Genomic DNA, 19,085 nt, shown 5'->3' with positions numbered 1-19,085 from the left:
GTGGCAGACTCCCTTTTTGATAAGGAGCATGGGAAGTTGAGAAGAAGAACCACATGACGTACTGTGTGTGTGTGTGTGTGAGGGAGGGTTTTGGCCGAGGTCTGCTCATTATCTGCCTCACTTCCCTCAGATGTTGGCCTTGTGTGTGTGTGTGTGTGTGTGAACATGATGTGTATCTGACCACACGTTAAAGTGTGTGTATGTCAATATTATGATGCCTGATCTACTGAGCAATCCACATGGCTTTCATAGTTCTGTCATACAAGCCAGTAGCCAGTCAGATTTACCTTTAGCCTCCAGGCACCTTCAAGTCCGGTCTGTATTGATGATTACAAGGGCAAAACACTTGATGGTGCACAACTGAGGTCATGTCCCTAACGTCCACTGGTGGCCACTTACACCTGCTAACATCTACTGGTAGTTGGTAACCTAAATTGTGCAGTAGACCTTCAAAAGTACAGGGTTTTTTCAATATCTTGTCCTATATCCTCAATACCATCATACCCTGTGAAAGAACAACCTGTATCCCTTCAAAATGCTACTAGTACCCTCACCTGTTATCTGTCCTTCTTACTCAGTATTCATCCTATAGTGGGACCCCTAATTCCCTGAGTCCACTCCTTATTACACCCTCTGTCAACTCATAACCACATGCCCCACTGATTCCTTTTCCTGACAACCATTAACCAGGCCTGTCCCGTGTTTCCCTACCATCCTAAGTGTTCAGTGTGTAAGATTGAGGTGAAAGGAATGTATTAAAATTCCATTCAACTATACAGTTTGTCTTCAAATTGGAAAATAATCCTTTTCTAAAAAAAAAAAGAAATTCATATCTCTATTCAACGTTGGCAGGATTATTTCTGAGGGCAGATTGTGTGGACTTGCTTTTTTGAAGGACAACCTGGAGAGAAGTTTCCTTTTCTGACACATTTTGTTTGTTGGTAGAAGGCAAAGTCTTCTGCAGTAAATTATGACATAAAAGCTCAAAAGCCAAACATTGAACGTGTATATGTTTAATATAGATAGCAGCAAGTTTACAAAAATGTATCTGCAAGAAAAACAAATGTCCCAACAAAAGCCAAATATATAGAAAGATTGTTTTCTCCCCAGGGTGATTATCAGAAGATTGTTCACATTGTTAGAAACAAAAAGACTAAATTTCCCCCTCGTTATTTCCAGGACTATAGAAGCTGTTTATTGGTAAAGTGGTTCTTTTGTGTTAAGAGTGAACAGACTTTAAAGATATTACAAAAGAGGCACATTTTTTGAAAATTCCAATGTCAGACTAAGTCGGGATAAATTACAGTGAATATTGCTTTGCAGAATGTGTAATTAAAAGACACATAAAACCATCATGCATTGATGTTATTGGTCAGAATAAGAATCCTGGTATCTCCAAGGCCCTGAGATAAATCGTAAAGACGAGTAACCACTACACCATTAACCAACAGGCCTGGATTTAACACAAACCATCACATTAACTGTACTAGCAACAATGTAATGAAAAAGACAATTAGTGACCCTTGAATCAAAGAAAGAGAGAGAAATTTACATTTCAACTGACTAAAAGATTTCTAATTGGTTTCAGGCGGCACTTAAAGCATCAGAAAACATTTCAACAAGCAACATAAATAATAGAAAGAACATCTATTTTGGTTTCTCAGGAGAGGCCATATATAGAAAAAAATATATATATTCAAAAACTAACAGATCTACATTTACAGTATATTAGCTGCATAGCAGTTTCAGAGAAAAAGTTTGTCTGCATCTACGTTGTGTAACATAAATGCAATGGATACTTCAGTACAAACAAATTAGACGCATGACAGGAATTGCACAACACATGTATCAACCACAACCACACTTCTCTGGTCACTGTTGTTGAGCATTTTAAGCACACTTAAAGTCTTATGGCTTAAACATTCTAGTTAATGAGGACTAATCGACACCGCCCTACAGGGCCAACGGTGAAACATCTGGTTGATACTACGACATCTCCTCAAGGCACATGTACAGCTTATATTCGTGTCTAAAGTGACATTTTAGGGGGGGGGGGTGAAATACCTGTGATAGCAAATTTCAGTTTGGTGATATTAAATGAACTGGTAATGTTAATAGCAAGCCACATCTTGTTCTATTGCAGGAAAACACAGAGTTAGTTTGTAGCGTCTTGGAAAAAGTGAGAACCTTTATCAACAATCCTGCTCTTTTACATACAATTAGTAAAGACTGTATGAAGAGAAACACTCATGTTTTTCTGATCTACAGTTACATTGTAAATAAACAAACGAGGAAACTGTAATTACAAAAAAGTAATTACCTCCCCAGTGTGTGTACAAAAGAACATTCTGGATCTCAAGTGAGGCGTCTACAGCCACACTTTATAATCACAATCAGAATTATAATCATTGTAAAAATACTGAAATTTGTTGCTCCTATTTTTAAGATTTCTTTAAAAAACTGAAGTTCTGTGCAATTTTTCTCTGCTTTTAACTTCGTGGTTAAAGCAGAAATTAAGGGCCAATTAAAAGTCACATGATATGTTCATTAACGTGTAACTGTGCACAGGAATGTATATTATTGTGGGGGCTCATCAGTACATTCAGAACTAGGATTACGGGAAACAATTTAGATAATAACCAACACACAAATAAATTAGATTCTCCAAAACGAGGAAAAGGTCTACAACAAAAAAAAGAAAAAGAAAACTGTTAAACAAATATAATCATAAATATTCAACACTGGAGATCTCAATTCTTCTACTTCACAAGTTGAAGTAAGCCAATCACAGATAGCTCTTTTCTCCAAAGTCAGGTTTCCTTCAGGAGTAGGGTCCCTTTAAAAAACACTGTCTAACTGCTCAAACCAACACATTGTAGTTCCACAAATCACATCAGTCAAGTTTATATCTTATCTGTCACAAAAAACAACAAACTGATTGAAAAGTGTATAAAATGTAACTGTGTTTCTAAGTTTCTGACAAACTCTGCAGAGAAAAATGAGACAAGGCATTCAACTAGAGCCCATTGGGTCGTCAGTAGAGACCAGCCCCTTGTTCATGCACACACGTACAGTAAAACCACACATAACACAACACAATAAACAGAGAAAGGTGTGACGTCAATGATATCTGTATCTTTAGGAGGGAAAAGAATAGGCTGTCTATGATTTCCTTAAAAGTTTAATTGCAAGTAGGAAAAAACTGGCCTGTCATCAGGATTCATGCAAAGCAAGATTGGAGTCAAACTTTGGTCCTGAGTCCACAGGCCAACATTAGATCTGCAGACTTTCCAGTTAAAGGAACACATAGAAAAAGGGCTCTGTTACTGCATGTTAATACGTCCATCCAGGTGAGAAATATAATGTACAGTTGTAGCCGACAAACGATTGCTTCTCCTCAACATTCAGCTGAATCCATCACTTGAATAAAACGGGTAAAAAGGCTCTTCTCTAGCTGGTTTAAGAATACTACTCCAGTTCATGCGTGCCTGACGCAAAATTACACTACAACACAAAACGATCCTACCCTTATGACAAAAAAATTATATTAATATACTTTATTACATTCTACTCTCTCTCTACTGCAGATGCATGTATTTAAATAAGAGTCATTAAAATAAAAATGTCTTGAACCACATCTTTCCTCAGTTGTCCAGATTTCTAAGCAGTTTTTTTCCCTCCAGAAAAAAATAACGCACTAGGTTTTGGGAATGAAAAGTAGTAGTTGTAACATGGCTGGAAATTAGATGTTGTATTTAACTGTATTATGTGAAATATATGTATCCAACTGTATTATAGCATCTCAAAAGAGTGGAAATATGTTTGTTGAGTTTGCCCGACTACATGAGCGTTGCTATGCAAACACATGGGAAATGTATCTTCTTCACTGTAAACAATGAGGAAGAGGCGGCTGAGATAAAAAAGAAGGAAAGCCACCTCTTGTGGGACTGTAGTGTACCCTGGATGAGTAAAGTTGTCACAGCATCGTAAAGTGCTGAATATACATGTAAAAAACAAACATATCAGCCTTTATTTGTTACATTTCTACCACTACAGTTTCTTAAAAGAGTTATTTCTTCCTAATGTATTCAAAGGTGACTAAGCTGTAAAAAGAATCAAACTGACACAGTTTGGTTTTGATGAATACAGACTAAATGTTAGCCTGTTCATTTATACTACATTACAAAGTGCTATCTGTACACTGTGGTGACGGCGAAATATCTAATATAGAAAGATATGCTTTAGAGCTCCTGATGATCATGTTACTGACCACTACTCGCTCTATGACAAATATTCTTTTTTTTTATTACTGTACCAAACAGGCCTAAACTTTATTAGTCGGGTTTATTTGTTTTTAAAGATCTTTACTTTTTTAAAGACACAGACTGAATGCAGTTTCTGTCTTTATCACATCATCAATGAAAACCTACGTCACTTTGTGGCCTTTCAGAAAAAGCTAAAGTGAACTCATTCATATCGTCAGCTATCTGCTGCAACACTGAAATAACAAGCAAAGACATACATGAAAGACACATGTTTGTGGCTACACATCACATAAGACATAAGGAAATGTTTCTATTCATTGCAATTTTTCGACTTCTCAGTTACCTTCCTCCACTCTTCCCCTCTCACCTTCTCTTGGTTCACTTGCCGCACTGTTAATAATTCCAAACCCTGTCAACAGTGACTATACCTTCGACATCTATGATGTATTCAACCGTTCATACCACAGTCTGTCCAGACACTCCTACCGTACCACGCGCTCCACCCTCCATGCAACAACAACAAAACTACGAAAAAGTATTAAAGGGAACACTATTCACGGAAACCACCAAACACTTTGGAGAACACTTAAGAAAACACCACGACAACCAACAACACGACTCACAATCTACTTACGGATATCAACAAAAATTCACAAGATATATGAATGAAAATTTGGGCTAAATTTCACCTGCCTCATCATCACCTTCATCGTAATCAGACAGTTACGACAAATTTTCTCACAGTTCTCATCTACAGTCCACCTCAGTTTTCACATGCATGATTTAACATTGGGGAGTCAGTCAGTCTTTAAGGTTATTAAGAGATATTCGCCTCTCTTGGTCCAACTGCTCGGCCAAGAAAGTCCAACACAAATTTCTAGTTCACTGTCTCGATATTAATTTCTCCAGTTTGCTTTAGGCAACGTATTATGCCATAGGTTTAATAACAGCTGCTCTCAGCACAGCCGCCAGCACTTGACAATGCTTCACAGTTTCTTTCCTAATGAAGACTCAATTATATGTGAGTAGGCTAGAAAAAACATTTGGTGACTCACATTATGCTGTTTGTCAAAACATATTCATATAAGTATAACTGTATCTAATTTCCCATACACAATATCAGTAAAAGAATGAAGTACAGAGGTTAATATGAACGACTTAAGTTGCTGCCGGACTCCTGCAGGCTGACCAGCAGGTCGTCGATCTTCTCCATGTTCTGCGAGGCGGACATGCTGTTCTGCACAGTCCCAGACTGAGACAGGGACTGATTGAGCAGAGACTGGATACGAGCATCACTCTCTCTTTGGTTCTGACCAGACTGGCTGATGGCTATGATCTGATCCGACAGTGTGTTTCCAGGAGTGTTCATCAACTGGCCACATCCTGTGAGGAAGCAGAAACAGTTGGGTGAGAGTGAGTGAGTTGAAAGACCTTGAAAAAAATATATATTTTGCTTTTATATGCAAAGTTACTTCAAAACAAACTTTAATAAGACAAATCATGGATCATGTATTTTCATTTATTTGTTTGGAAACAAAATTGAGTATAAATTGTCAAATTGTTCCTCTAAAGTACTACTGTTGATTTTATTTCATTCTTGCCACATTTATAGACGAGCTAACCTAGCTTTGAAGATAAATAATTGTTTATAAACAATATGGAAATATACAGCAATAAGAAGGTAAGAAAGAAAGAAAATTATTTAACAAATAAATTGGTACAAATAAATATGCTATTAATAAAATGAAAAATGCAATAGAAAATCAAAATGATTTTGTGTAATTATTTCACGCAGTGCTTTCCTATCTTATAACTGTTAAAACTAGGTTAGCATATTTTTGGCCACTTGGGGGCAGCAGAAACAAGTTGAGGACACAACACTGACATCAACTTTACAGCTGATGTGGCCAACATCTTAGCAAACAGTCGTCTATTTACACATTAAGCAGAAACAGAGCACGCATAGTGTAACTCTGGAGTCATGCTTCTGACCAACTGACGAATCTTAGTCCAAAATTCACTCTCTCTTTCAGTTCTGCGTTGGTCTTTGTCAACTCCTGAGAAAAATATCTGGCTCTTTCACTGCTAAATCCTCTGCAGCCCAAACTGCTACTGTTTGCTTTTAGTGTACAGCGGGATTTCATAGATTTTTTTGTTGAAAACAGCTGTCTGCAGCATCTGGAAACAATGCTGATGAGAGAAAACCAAAACAGGGCTAAGAGTAATTGCAGAATGGACTTAGAATTCACTCTAGCGACAGCTTTCATGTACAAATTATCAAATAATCATGTATTATTAGTTGAAAGTTGATTTAACATTTCTGATCTTGTTTACGTTGCTGTCATCTCATCAGTTTTAACTGCGTACATCGAGGTAATAGATTCCTTACCGTTCTGAATGCCAAAGAGGAACAGGCCAGGTTGTTGAGGCTGGCTTGGCTGATTGATGCCCCCACTCACGGTCGTCTGAAAGAGCGGTCCTGACTGTTGAACAGGGGAGGGGGTGGTCGTCTGATGGTTCGCCACGCCGTTCTGTGGAGCGAACATGGCTGACTGTGCGAGCTCTTGAGCCAGTCCCCCCTGCAGAGAGGCCATGTTGGACTGAGGCATGAAGAGGCCCACAGGAGGCTCCTGTCGGCTGTTTGAGCTGCCACCCAGCTGCATCGGCTGCTGCTCCTGAAACATGACTTGTTGTCGTGGATGGGTGGGGTTCCCCAAGGCCATTGGCTCAGAGCGATCCTGCTGGTTTACCGTCACCAGATTGGATTGTGAAAACAGCAGAGAGGAGTTTTGGGGCTCTTGAGAAACCAGACTGCTGCTGGTCAGAGGAGGCATCTGGCCCTGGCTGTTGAACAGGAGGCTGGAGGCCTGGTCTGGCGTGGACATAGTGTTGTTGCAGAACAGGAGGCCAGTCTGCTGCTGCTGCTGCTGCTGGCCTGGAGAGAGTGTGTTTGCAGGTGGATGTGGAGAGATGTTCTGGAATAAGGGAGCTTGCTGGGTTGGCTGTGCGTGGGTCTGAGGCTGGGAGGGCGGCTGCTGCTCCATGGGACTCCTCTGCTGGATGGGGGAGAGCTGGGTCTGAGCCTGAAATACTGATTGTGGTTCAGGGGCAGGGGACTGTAGGGCACTGAGGAAGACCAGCTGCTGCTGCTTCTGTTGTTGCTGCTGTTGTTGTTGAGAATTGCTGGTTGTGAGCTGAGTGGGCAGGGAGGACTGGGGGAGGAAAAGTCCAGGGGTTGTGGGCTGTTGCTCTGGGGCCTGCAGTACTGTCATGGTGTTTTGAAAGAGAGCAGCCTGGACCTGCTCCTGAGAAGCCTTCTGAAATAGGGCTCCCTGTGGATCTTGTGTTTCAGTAAGAGAGCTGGGGTTGTGGAACATGGGTGGTGAAGGGTGAGAGGGTGTTTGCTGGAGGAAGTTGGTCTGAATGGAAAGTAGGTTTGCCTGTTGAAAGATAGCTGCTTGTTGCTGCTGTTGCTGTTGCTGTTGCTGCTGCTGCTGCTGCTGCTGCGGATGCTGAAAGAGAGATCCTGGGTTTGGCACCACTCCTTGTGATGAGCTCTGCTGTTCTGAGTTCTTGCCCTGGGTGGCGTCCTGAAACATGCCACACTGCATCTGAATCTGTGACTGAAACAGATGCTGCTGTAAATTCTCCAGCACCTGCTGCTGCTGATGCATTTGTTGCTGTTGTTGCTGCTGGATTTGCTGTTTTTGGATCTGCTGTTGGTGCTGCATGTGCTGCTGCTGTTTGACCATGGAGTTGTCAGACTGAAGAGGTAAGTTGCAGTACCCTTTGGCTTTAAGTTGTCTCACTGCCTCTTCAAGCTGGGCCACCTCATCTAGAGGGAACATTGGCAGCTGCTGCTGCTGCTGCTGGGGAGTAGGTTCTCCACACAGCCTCCCCACACCTCCAGAGCCACTGCCCGGTCTCTCCTGGCCGAGGCCCTCTCTTGGCTCCAGGAGGAACTGCTGGGAACCCTGCTGGAGCAGAGAGTCTGTAGGCACAGGAAATGAGCTGGTGGGAGCAATGTCCTGATTCTGGATGGTGCTCAGGGGCTCAGTGTTGGTAAAAACAGAAGCCTGAGCTTTGTCAGGGTCAGCTGCAGCCTGAGACAAGTTGTTGGAGAAGGGTCTATTTTTATTTAGATGTCCTGCAGTCATGTCTGGGTTCTGCTGGGCTTGACACAGATCACCAGTCTGCTGACAATACAAAACAGAGGGTAAAAGGTGTGTTTAGTTTTGTTTAGTTCCTGTACTTTGACCTTTAAAACCTATATCCACAAGAACCCTTTCTTGAGGATAATTATGAAGGTAATGACATTTTCCTCCAAGTTTAATTTGGAATATCCGATCACATCCAAAACAGTTCCATTGTTTTCATTATGTAAAAGCTGAGACCTTTATTCAGGTAAAAAAATAAATACGTCACCTTATATACGCCAGAAGATTGAAGGTTGCTTGTCACTTCCATTGGAGTGACGTCTTCTCTTTTCACTAAAGGCAACATCGAGGGCATCAGAGCACCATCCAGAACTGTTGGAGCAAGAGTGGAGAACATATTCATATATTGAATACCACAGTAAAACGTAAAAATGTGTCTGCAGCTGTGAGCTAAAAAAAGTGAAATGTACAGTTTCCATTCTCTGCAATTTTCAAGGAAATAAACAGCTTTAAAATGCAAGCAAAGCCTTATGGAAGACTCCAGATCTCCATCCACTTGTATACATATGTTTCTGAATACACACTAGTAAAGTAAACAATGGTGATTGTTTATATTAGTTTACAAAAGAAAAATAACCTTTAATTTGTTCATCAAAAGTACAAGTCTTCACTGGAGAAAGCATCTCTTTCTTCACAGGAACATCATGTTGTCCTGGAATAGCAAATGTAAACAGATTTCATAGAGTCAACTATAAAAGAAAATCTAGGTAAACCATCAGAAATATTATTTCATCTCATTCATGTCATCAAGCAAGATGTACATATAATGACATTGTAATCAGGTTTTATTCTATTTAACAAAGAGGTCATATAATCAATAGACTGATGAATAAAGAGAAACGTATATATGTAAAGTAGATAAAGTGAAATGGTGTCGAACTAACCTGTATCTGGAGTGTAAGTAAAAGGCTGAACATCATGTGATCTCCCAGCATTCGTCACCACATAGACTCCCACATACACTGCCGAGGTGACGGCTTGATTCTGGTATGGAGGAACCTTCACTATCAAGTGATTCTTGGATATGAGCCAACAAAAAAGTAAGTCAGCAACCGGGAACAATTTCGACAGCATAACAGCAGTAGGTCTATGTGCAAGAATCTAATCTGAGTCAAAGGGGCAGTAAATTAGAAAACATTTATTGAATATACAATTACAATAAGTTTCTGAGTTTGTCATCACTATGTTAACGGATCATGTTCTAACAGCACATCAGGAGCATGGAGATCACGACACTCGTTCTCGTATTCGTCAACACTCGAGGTAGCAAAGGAATAAGCTATCAACAGCCATGAACTTACATGGTGCAGTTTTTTAAAAACACGATGATATTTGAGTGAGACGCATAGTTATGTATAATGTGTATATGTTTCCCCCCCCGACAAATCCACAGTGGGCCTCCAATAAAAACAAAAGATTTATATAAATTCATCTACTCCTGAGAGTTTTGTTCACAAGGGCAAAGGTTTAAAACTGGACTGCTGAGACATTCAAGTCCACACTGAGAGACTGGGTGTAATTAGGTCAGAACACAATGAGACTACTCAAACCTTTCAACCAGCTGCTATTTAAGGTGATTACGTGATTACAAGGCCCATACAAATCTGAAATGGCTGCTTCTATCAACTCAGCTCATTAGCATTAATCATTTGGTACAAAAACAAATCAGATTTTACCTGGTGAAACAGCTCCATGTCGATTTCAGCCTCAGCCATCCACGAGTTCTCATCTGAACAGAAGAACGAGTTTCAGTTTGACCACGGAAACAAACACAAAAATATAAAATGTATGAACCTATAAATGCAGATGATTAAAAAGCATTTGGAAAGACCCTCACCTGAAACATTCTCATGAAATATGACTTTGGTGTCTTTAAGAAAGTTTTTGCCGATGATGAAGACTTCTTCTCCGCCCCTCACTGAACAACTGTGCAGTGATTTTTTTAAGATTTCAGGCACCCCTGCAGGTTGTGCTGTAAACAGAGCAAATACAGAGTTGGTTAGAAATCGAAAAAGGGGAGAGAGAACAAAGATCTTTACGTGACTTTATGTGTCGGATATCAAGGCTTCTTTTTTTTTGAAGTACCAGATCAATATTAAATGCTTTTTACAGGTTTTAAAGTTTACAGCTTGACAGTACACTAGGTTCTATTTTGATCCCATTGAGCAGGTGTCTATCTGTCAACTCTGGAAGTTGCAATCACAAATGTTATGTTAGGTATGTACTGAAGCTGAGATCAAAAGGAACTCCATGTTCAAAGATGGGTGCGGTCCAACTAAATAAGTACACGTCGACCGGCGTCGCACCAGGTGTGAAGCCATTGGAATCTAGTTTCAAAGTTTTACCTTAACTTTAATATTCATATTTAATGCAGATAGATCAATTGATTTTTTTTATCTCTTATCATAATAGGTATCATAGACAAAACAATGTTGACCCCAAAGCACTAAGAATTTTTTTTATAAATGTATTTTATATATGGGTATTTAGTTGAAGCTTTTAAAGGTTACACAGTGTTTCTAAACACGATTCAATGATTTTGCTGAACTCTCTCTTATCAGTGCAAATATAAATATATGAAGTATTCAATCAGTCATTAACTTTTAAAGAACTTTTAAAATGCTGAAAATATTTTTCTTGGACCATGGATTCTGCAAAGATTTCCTTTTTTTCTGTATTAAAATGATTTAAACCCAAAATTTCCCCTAACCCACTATTTGTTACTTATAAAGCAAACACTACCACCACTGCAGTTTGAGACCTTTACTTTACCAGGTGTATCTGGTCGGGAAAGTACTTTTCTAAATAAATTATTTTTGTTATTTCTGTGGTCAAAAGAGCTTTGAATATGCTGACCACAGAATGTATATAAAGATTAATAGACATAAAGATTAACATTTTTATCTTTGTGTAAAGTCTATGATCCTGACAATCAAATTACTTTTGCTCTGATACATTTCACCAATTTTTCTCAGTTCTCTACAGCAACACTCACACACACACACTCACACACTCACATGCCATGGGGTATTACTTTTTAGATTTGTGGAAAGATATTTCCCTGGCTAACGCTCCGTGTAAACAATAGAAGTCCACACACCTCTATTGTTTGGTCCTTTCCTTCGCTTTCTCCCATCTCTCCCAATTCAACTTACACAGAAACTTTCTTATAGCCTTAAGCATCTTTCCTGTTTATGAAACCAACCACACCCTCATACTGTACGTATTATTAAATAACACCTGAGTCTGAAGGAATCTGTACAGATTGTCTCAGAATGCGACATCAAAAGACAACAACGGTCTCCTGACCCTGGGCTACACTAAACTTTAGAAACAGGGCCTCTCTTGTTAAAAGAGAAGAAAATGGCTCAGTTTACAGTATAAATTGTTATTAATAAGTAAGTAGGTCACAGGTCGGTTCGTAGGCTGTTTGTTAAACCCATTTTAAACTTTCATTTAGATAAATAAAACATTATAATTTGTGCAAAAATACACAAATCTTATTTCTTGGTGATTGAAACAATGTATCAATTAATGTAATAACCGTTACCATAGAGGTAAATAAAATGAGGAGGCTGACATACTACACAGGATTGGAGATGAGGGAGTCTGGAGTATGAGCACTGATCCGTCTGAACGGGGGATGTTGACCCGAAACACAAGGCGAGCGCGTGTGCTCTTCTTCTTGGACCCAGCGACGCCAATACGAGCCTCGACATCAGCGTTACGGAGCTTCAGGATCCCGACACAGTCCACCCTGCACGGAGAAGCAACGTAAAACAACTTCATTTGCCAAAATCCCTTTACAACACTTACACACCAACACACTGCATCTTACAATGTGTCATCATAGCTGCTTTCAGACAAGCACTGAACTTCAGATACTCTCCTGACATTTTCCAGAGCGGCTGTATGTGAGAACTTCAATGCTCAAGTCAGTTCCTCTGGACACATGGGCTCTATCGGACGTTCTCCTGAGGTTTTACCAAGGGGTTAGAAGGAAAGAACTCCAGAGAATGTCCGAGTGAGCCCGTGTGAGGAAAAGGCAGGATATCGTCCAGAATGAAATCACAATAAAAATATCAGGATGAAAAAAAACACAGACGAAGATGCCAACTTGGAAAGACGATAGAGTAAGGAAGTCTGGAATGCAAGTTAATGTCTGAAAACAGCTTGTGTTAACTGGCGATTAACAAAATTTTCATATATTTACAGTATCTACCTTACAGCTCACAGGGGTCCTTTACACAATGGTTTTATTAAGTAATTGAAAAATCTTTGAAGTATAACACATGCAGTCAAAGCAACGCTTGTATTGACTTTGTTTTATGTGGTTTAACATAAATTATCACACAATCTAGCCGATCTCTTGCTCAAGAACAGTACATACGCTAGTGTCATGTTGGTGCTTGGATCAAGGGACACCTCAATGACAGTTGTGCCGTCAATGTCCACCTCCTTGCAGGCTGTGGTGTTGCGGCCGGTCACCCTGCACGCTTGGTAAAACCCATGAGGCTTCACACGCCCGGTATCGTTGCCCACAAACACTTGTAAAATCACTGGCTCGTTCACACCCTCCAGCTGTGAGAGTGAAAAAAGACAAGGGGAATGCATTGGCTAAATGAGAATAGATCTGAATCTTATATGTTGTGTAGGACATCATTGTGATGCTAACTTTTTTCTGCAAAACTTAATTAATTTTCAAAATGAGTCAGAAGGATCAGATAATTTTTCTCCTGTCCTATAACACCCTCTCCTGTCGCAGCTGTAAACTTGTTCCTGTGTCTCTTCACCTTTCTCTTGTTTTGCAGATGTTAACTAAGTGTACTTCCTTACCTGTCCAGCAGATGCCCTCAAGAGCATCTTTAATGGCATCTTGTCATCAACAAATCAAGCCTTGTGTGTTCTGCCCATTTAAAAAACTTTTCTCTATGAGTCATAGCTTGTTTAAAAGCCCGTTTTGATTCCACTTTATTGTGCAATCTACTGGTATTTTGTATCTACTGCTGTGACTCTCTGTTTTTGTTCATGGTTTCAACTTCTGTAGCCAGAAGCTGGGCCAGCACAAAATCACCTAGTGGACCAGTATGAGATACAAACTTGCTAAATGAATGATCATCCCCGATGATATGAGGTGACTGGACAGTGGTATTCTTTTATATCCAACTTGCAGCCAACTTCCAGCCTTAACATGCTGGGGATGAAGAGGGGCTCTTCAAATCCAGTGCAAACCTTTCTGCCACAACAATTTTTACACTTAATAACACAAAACTCTGGTGGCCCTGAGAGCTCTACGCACCATCATTTAAGAAAATGTGCACAAAGAAAAAACAAATGCAACTGGAGAAAATTGTAAGAGAAAGAGAAGCTGTGGGAGCCTTCAGTTGTCATAAAAACTCTAAAAGTGTTTAGTTTGTCCAGTCTGGGCTACTGTTAAAAACATAGCGGCCTCCGTAGAGACAACCCGCTCCCAATGTAAATATGAAGTAAAAAAAAAAAAAAAAAAGGGTCAATTCAAGGGAAAAGAAAACAATTAACACTAGTGAAATCATCACTAGGATTATTTTATACTTTATTTCTGCAGATAGATCACATTCACCTAAATAGTAAACACTGCACCTTGAACCAGAAAAGCTGAAACTTTGCCTCTAGAGTTCATTACCTTTACAGTAGGGAAGCTTTGCTGCGTGCGGTCCTTCACTGACCCTCTGCTGCCTTCAGTAAGATAGCGGGCTCGGTGCTGAGTCTCAGGTTGGACCTGGATCTTCAGCTCCTTCCTCTCACTCTTCGGTGGGTATTGCATCGAAAGCGTCCCCCCTTTATGGTTAGCTGCCTTAGGATTGTCAGAGCTGCAACAAAGACCCATTTTAACAGAGACGTCAGAGGATCACTTCTAATTCTGACATTTGTATCAATTCTACTGTCTACATTTACTACATTGGCCCAAATCTTAAGGTTCAAAAACCAACTAGTAAAAAGGATACCCACAAAATGACAACTGTAAATAATAAATATCTGTGTGTAGATCTGGCTGAAATTTGTTCTGGGGTGTAATGCTGGAAAACTCCTCTTTGTAGCTGCAACGGTGAAACGGCTTGCAAGTTGCCATGGTGCACTGAGCAATGCAGAGTTAAGAGGCCCTCCATCAACGAAGCATATTCTATCCGCAGCTCTTAAAGCGTTCAGAGTTATCTGTTTATTTAATCTGCTCTGCTTATCCTAGGTCTTTGAGAGGGGCTCTGTGATTCACTGTGGCTGACCATTGTTTGTACTTCAGTATCCTGCCCCTCCCTCCCCTCTGATCTGGCCGCTCCTCTTCGGTCCAAGCGTGGTGGGAAATCCAGAGCCAGCATGGTTTGTTAATTTCCATCTGTTGGTGTGTGTGTGTGTGTGTGTCAGTGTGTCCTTTCCTAATAATAACCTATTCTGACAATCAGGATGAGTGCTGTGTGAGACTATCCAGGGGGACAGTGACGGCAACAGCAAGAAACAATTGTCACAATCTATTTAAGAGCCTAATGCTACAATTACCAATGTCAGAACATTTAGTTAACCAGAGCTAATATTTACTATGACACCTCAAGTTGTTTTTTCTCCTTTATTTCTCCACATATCTTCACAGAACCACATGAGATTTAGAGGGACATGACTTAGATATGTTCTTGCCATGACTGTATATAAAGATGGTCGAAATGATAGCTCCCCAAAAGTGAAGCCAAAGCAACTCAATCGCCACCTGATGGCTGGCTGCAGTATAGGTCGTAAACCCTGCAGCATCCATGTTAGTTGAATGGACATGGGCCAGAAGTCTTTTTAGGTGGTTTGTATCAGACAAATGTTTGTTGAAGCGTTCATCTTTCTGCCAAGTTTGGGTTTGATTAGTTATATGGTGCTAATTAACAGGGGGAAACATCACGATTGACATTTGAGACTGACTTGCCATTGGTTGAGAGTGTGTATCAGTGACTCTGGTCAATTACATCATCATTGCAAGATCCCTGATACTTTGGTTTAATTTCTAGATATTGGGATCAAGCTGTGTCACATTGTCCATCTTTATATACAGTCTATGGGCGTTAAGAATCAAACAGATCAAGTCTTTCTAAATACAAATAAAGTTCGAACAAACCTTCCTTTTGATGCTGTCTTGTTGTCGGGTCCTAACTGTGACAAGACAAAGTGCGGGCCTTTAGCACTGTCTGCATCAAACACATCCATGCTGGGTTCCCCTGCAGGCACAGCCTTCGGACCAGGCCTCTGTCGAGGGGTACGTTTACGGGACTTTCTTGGTACCTCTGTGTTGTCATTGTAGGAAACACTGCTCATGATACTAAAGTTGGAGAGAGAGTCATCCATCCAGATGCTGTTACTCTGCTCTGAGTCCAGGGAGGCTTCATTCTGGCAAGACATGTGGCTGTCATCAAACAAGTCTTGCGGAGGCGGAGAGATGTTCAATACAGTGCGGCGCTTTGACGGGGTCATCTGGTGATGTGCCTGCGGATCCTGGGATGTTGCACCTCTTCCACCTCCCAGTTCACTGCTCCCCCTGCAGTTACCACCACCGCCGCCGTTGCCATTTCCGTTCTCTGCTCCTACAACCTCTGGTACCACGCGGCTATTCCTGGCATCCTCCTGGTCAACATTGTTGCTGTGGACTGGGTTCTGGTCACTGGCTGAAGAGCTGGAATGTATGGTGGAGCTGGAAGAGTTGGAAAGAGCACTGCGGGGGCCTTCCATGGTCATAGAAGAGGACATGGCATCTACAGTGCAAATGATTAGACAGTGAATATAGGCATCTCAACCTGTGTTGGCTAGCAGTCCCATTTAAGAAGCAAAATGTGTTCATGATTGTTAATTTTTGCTTTTGTTTAGTATTTTTTACACATCCAATTAAAATTTTCCCTTTCTGTTTTTTATTGGATCTTATATGTATGTGTCTGTGGACAGTGTGTGAATAAAAGTATTGTTATAAACTCAAACGGGGCCAAAGAAGAGATGAGAGGTGAGCAGCCCCCCCCCCCCTAATAAAAAAACTGAAGAGTAAAAATGCTTGTGAGTAAATTATGTACTAAAAAAATCTAACAACTGAATGAATTTATCATTGTTATTAGCATTTTGTTCATGTTCAACTGAATGAAAAAATGAGCCAAAATGGTGAAATGGAGAGGAAGTTCAAAATGTTTATGTGCACAGTAAGATGCATGCCAATTATTGGAGCTTTATTTTGTTTATTTATTTTTTGCTACATAAGTTCTTTTCGTTGGGACTGAACGTAGCCACAGAGACAAAATAAACAAGCTTCTGACCTATGAAGCAGAGAACTGCAGACCATTTTATATGCAGACACTCCCTGCTTCAGAGGGAACTTCCTGGAATATAAAAATGAGACAGCGAATGAGCAATAAGAGCTGAACAGTAAAAATTTTATCAGTGAAAAAAAATATTATTAACACAGGGTATTTTTTTTTCTTTGTCAAAAGGTGCTGCTCCAGCATGCTGACAAACACTGTAATTTCAAAAGCATTCAAATAGTTACGGTGAACTAGATGAAGAGCACGGAAAGGTGTGGTTAATTTGTAGATCGTTCAAAAAAAAAAAGGAGTTAGACTTCTGTTGACATTCTGGATTGTTTGGTGACTCATTAGTTTGCAAAACACACATTCGGGAAGAAAAACAAGCACATACATTGTATATGGAGGTTGTGTCATTTTTAGCAAGTGTTGCGACACAAAGACATATATGATCACATATCATGGCAACCAGAAAATATAGAAATAAAAGAAGATGCTCCATCCTGTCTGATGGTCCCGGTCTTATCTGCCATTGACTCTAAAAACAATCAAGCTCTGAGTAAGAAAATAATATATATAAATTATATGCATTAATACAAATTTCAGACCATTATTGATAAGTTTGGCCGAGTTCATTTGTCCTTTCTTCTTGTACTTTTTTTTAAATGGGAAATTACATCCTGGTTACTGGTAGTGTGACCTTGGGCAATAAAAAAAACATGCTAAAACAACAATCTCTCCCTTACACTTACTGTGTCATGTGTACAGTATTTTTACACTGCATATAGCCTGGCCCCAGGTTTGCTGTGTGGTAACATGATAAATTGAAACAAATATGCATCTTTCAACCGAAAACTAAATCAGAGGTCTTTTATTTGAATAGTATCCTACCAAATGCCAAGTTGTTATCAAGTCAGTAACATGCCATAATTGAAAAGATATTTTCAATAAAATCAGTTGACACACAGTAAACCTGGCGTTTGTGAGCTCAGGATCAGTCTTTTTGCTCGGTTGTGTAATCTAGCTTCTGTTGTATTACTGCCAATTATTCATCAAATTCTGTCTTTAATTATTTATCAGTTGCCACTCAGGGGAATGTTTTGTATTTCAGTCATTAGTATCATTGTACACAAGCTATGTGGGTGTATACTATTGTATCTGTAATGTGCTCTTAAATAACAGTGAAACATGACACCATTGACTTTGGACCAGGTTTTTGTTGATCAATCGCTTTCTGCTGCCTAAAGACACTTGCATTGCACTTGATCCCACTTGCCACCACTTTTCACTGGATGTTGGATGGGGTTCTATATCTTATTTCTGAACTATTGTGTTTCTCTTGCCATTTCACTTTCCACTATGAACAATATAGCTCAAAATTGGAAGTGCAAAATACATAACACAGCCATTTAAAACTTCCAACTTGCCTAATCAAACGTGACAAAACAGTTTAAACAACCAACTACTCTTTGCTGAGGATGCAAAACTCAAATAAGCTTTGCCAGGCTCTTGCATCATTTACTCTTACATTGCATGCAAGCTGTCGATCCTGCAACATTTTTAAAAAATGGAAAATTCACAGAGGGCTCTAATTACTGTGAACCTGTTGTACGTGACCAACATTTCAAAACAGAGTTGCTGCAAGAGACTACAACATCTAGGAAAACCCAACTTTTCAACGAAATATTGTGTGTGGAAGGCACATACAGCACACATGTTCTGTTGATTCCACTTCAATGACATAATTCCCTTCTCACATGTTTCTATATATTTTACTTGGACCAGCACGTGAGGATCACAGAGTAAGAAGCGGGTTGTCTGACTGGCTTTCCCGTCATATGGAGGTGTTTGTTTGCCTACAGGTACACAGTGTTCTGGGGTGGGGCGTGATCAGTCCTGCTCGCAGAGGAGAAATAAGAAAAAGAGGAGCAGGATCCTACCTGATGCTACAGTAGCAGAAAGAGGAGGCCCTGCCTCTCCGCCACTCTTTTGACTCATGACTTTTGGGTTCTGCTGAGTGGAGGAAGGCAAATGCAGCTCTCTGGGTAGAAGATCGCACACCGATTCTATAGAGAGAGGATGGAGAATAGATCGAAGTCATATCAATCCGACATTTTAACAAGAACAGTGAGTAAAATGAAACTGATCATTTAAACGTGTCAATTTAATTACAAATTTGCTGACATCAAACGTGAGAACTAAGATGACTCGTTACTTTGTATAATGCATTCCTCAAATTCCATTTCTCTTTGTCATTTAGTTTAACACTGATGCAGTAGACGACTGTACAACAATCACAACTATTGCGGAAT

The 19,085-nt window shown here is 40.0% G+C and overlaps 1 protein-coding gene across 2 annotated transcripts in view; it reads right to left on the bottom strand.

Moving 5' to 3' along the window:
* Positions 1–997: 997 nt before the first annotated feature.
* Positions 998–19,085, bottom strand: part of nfat5b (nuclear factor of activated T cells 5b) — a 32,755-nt gene continuing 14,667 nt past the window's right edge. Inside the window, exons 2-13 of one of the 2 annotated variants that reach the window (XM_061068787.1) lie at positions 18,714–18,839; positions 15,612–16,242; positions 14,145–14,331; positions 12,873–13,063; positions 12,067–12,239; positions 10,320–10,454; positions 10,159–10,211; positions 9,367–9,499; positions 9,060–9,134; positions 8,691–8,794; positions 6,655–8,461; positions 998–5,648 (exon numbers count right to left, since the gene is read on the bottom strand). In XM_061068787.1, coding sequence (XP_060924770.1) covers positions 5,410–5,648; positions 6,655–8,461; positions 8,691–8,794; positions 9,060–9,134; positions 9,367–9,499; positions 10,159–10,211; positions 10,320–10,454; positions 12,067–12,239; positions 12,873–13,063; positions 14,145–14,331; positions 15,612–16,242; positions 18,714–18,839 — 3,854 coding nt within the window. In that variant the 3' untranslated portion in view covers positions 998–5,409. The remainder of the gene's footprint in view (positions 5,649–6,654; positions 8,462–8,690; positions 8,795–9,059; positions 9,135–9,366; positions 9,500–10,158; positions 10,212–10,319; positions 10,455–12,066; positions 12,240–12,872; positions 13,064–14,144; positions 14,332–15,611; positions 16,243–18,713; positions 18,840–19,085) is intronic. The other variant, XM_061068788.1, reaches the window with a different exon arrangement.

This window comes from Limanda limanda, chromosome 3 (genome assembly GCF_963576545.1).
Source record: "Limanda limanda chromosome 3, fLimLim1.1, whole genome shotgun sequence".
NCBI lineage: Eukaryota > Metazoa > Chordata > Actinopteri > Pleuronectiformes > Pleuronectidae > Limanda > Limanda limanda.
This window is presented reverse-complemented; position numbering and strand designations above follow the sequence as displayed.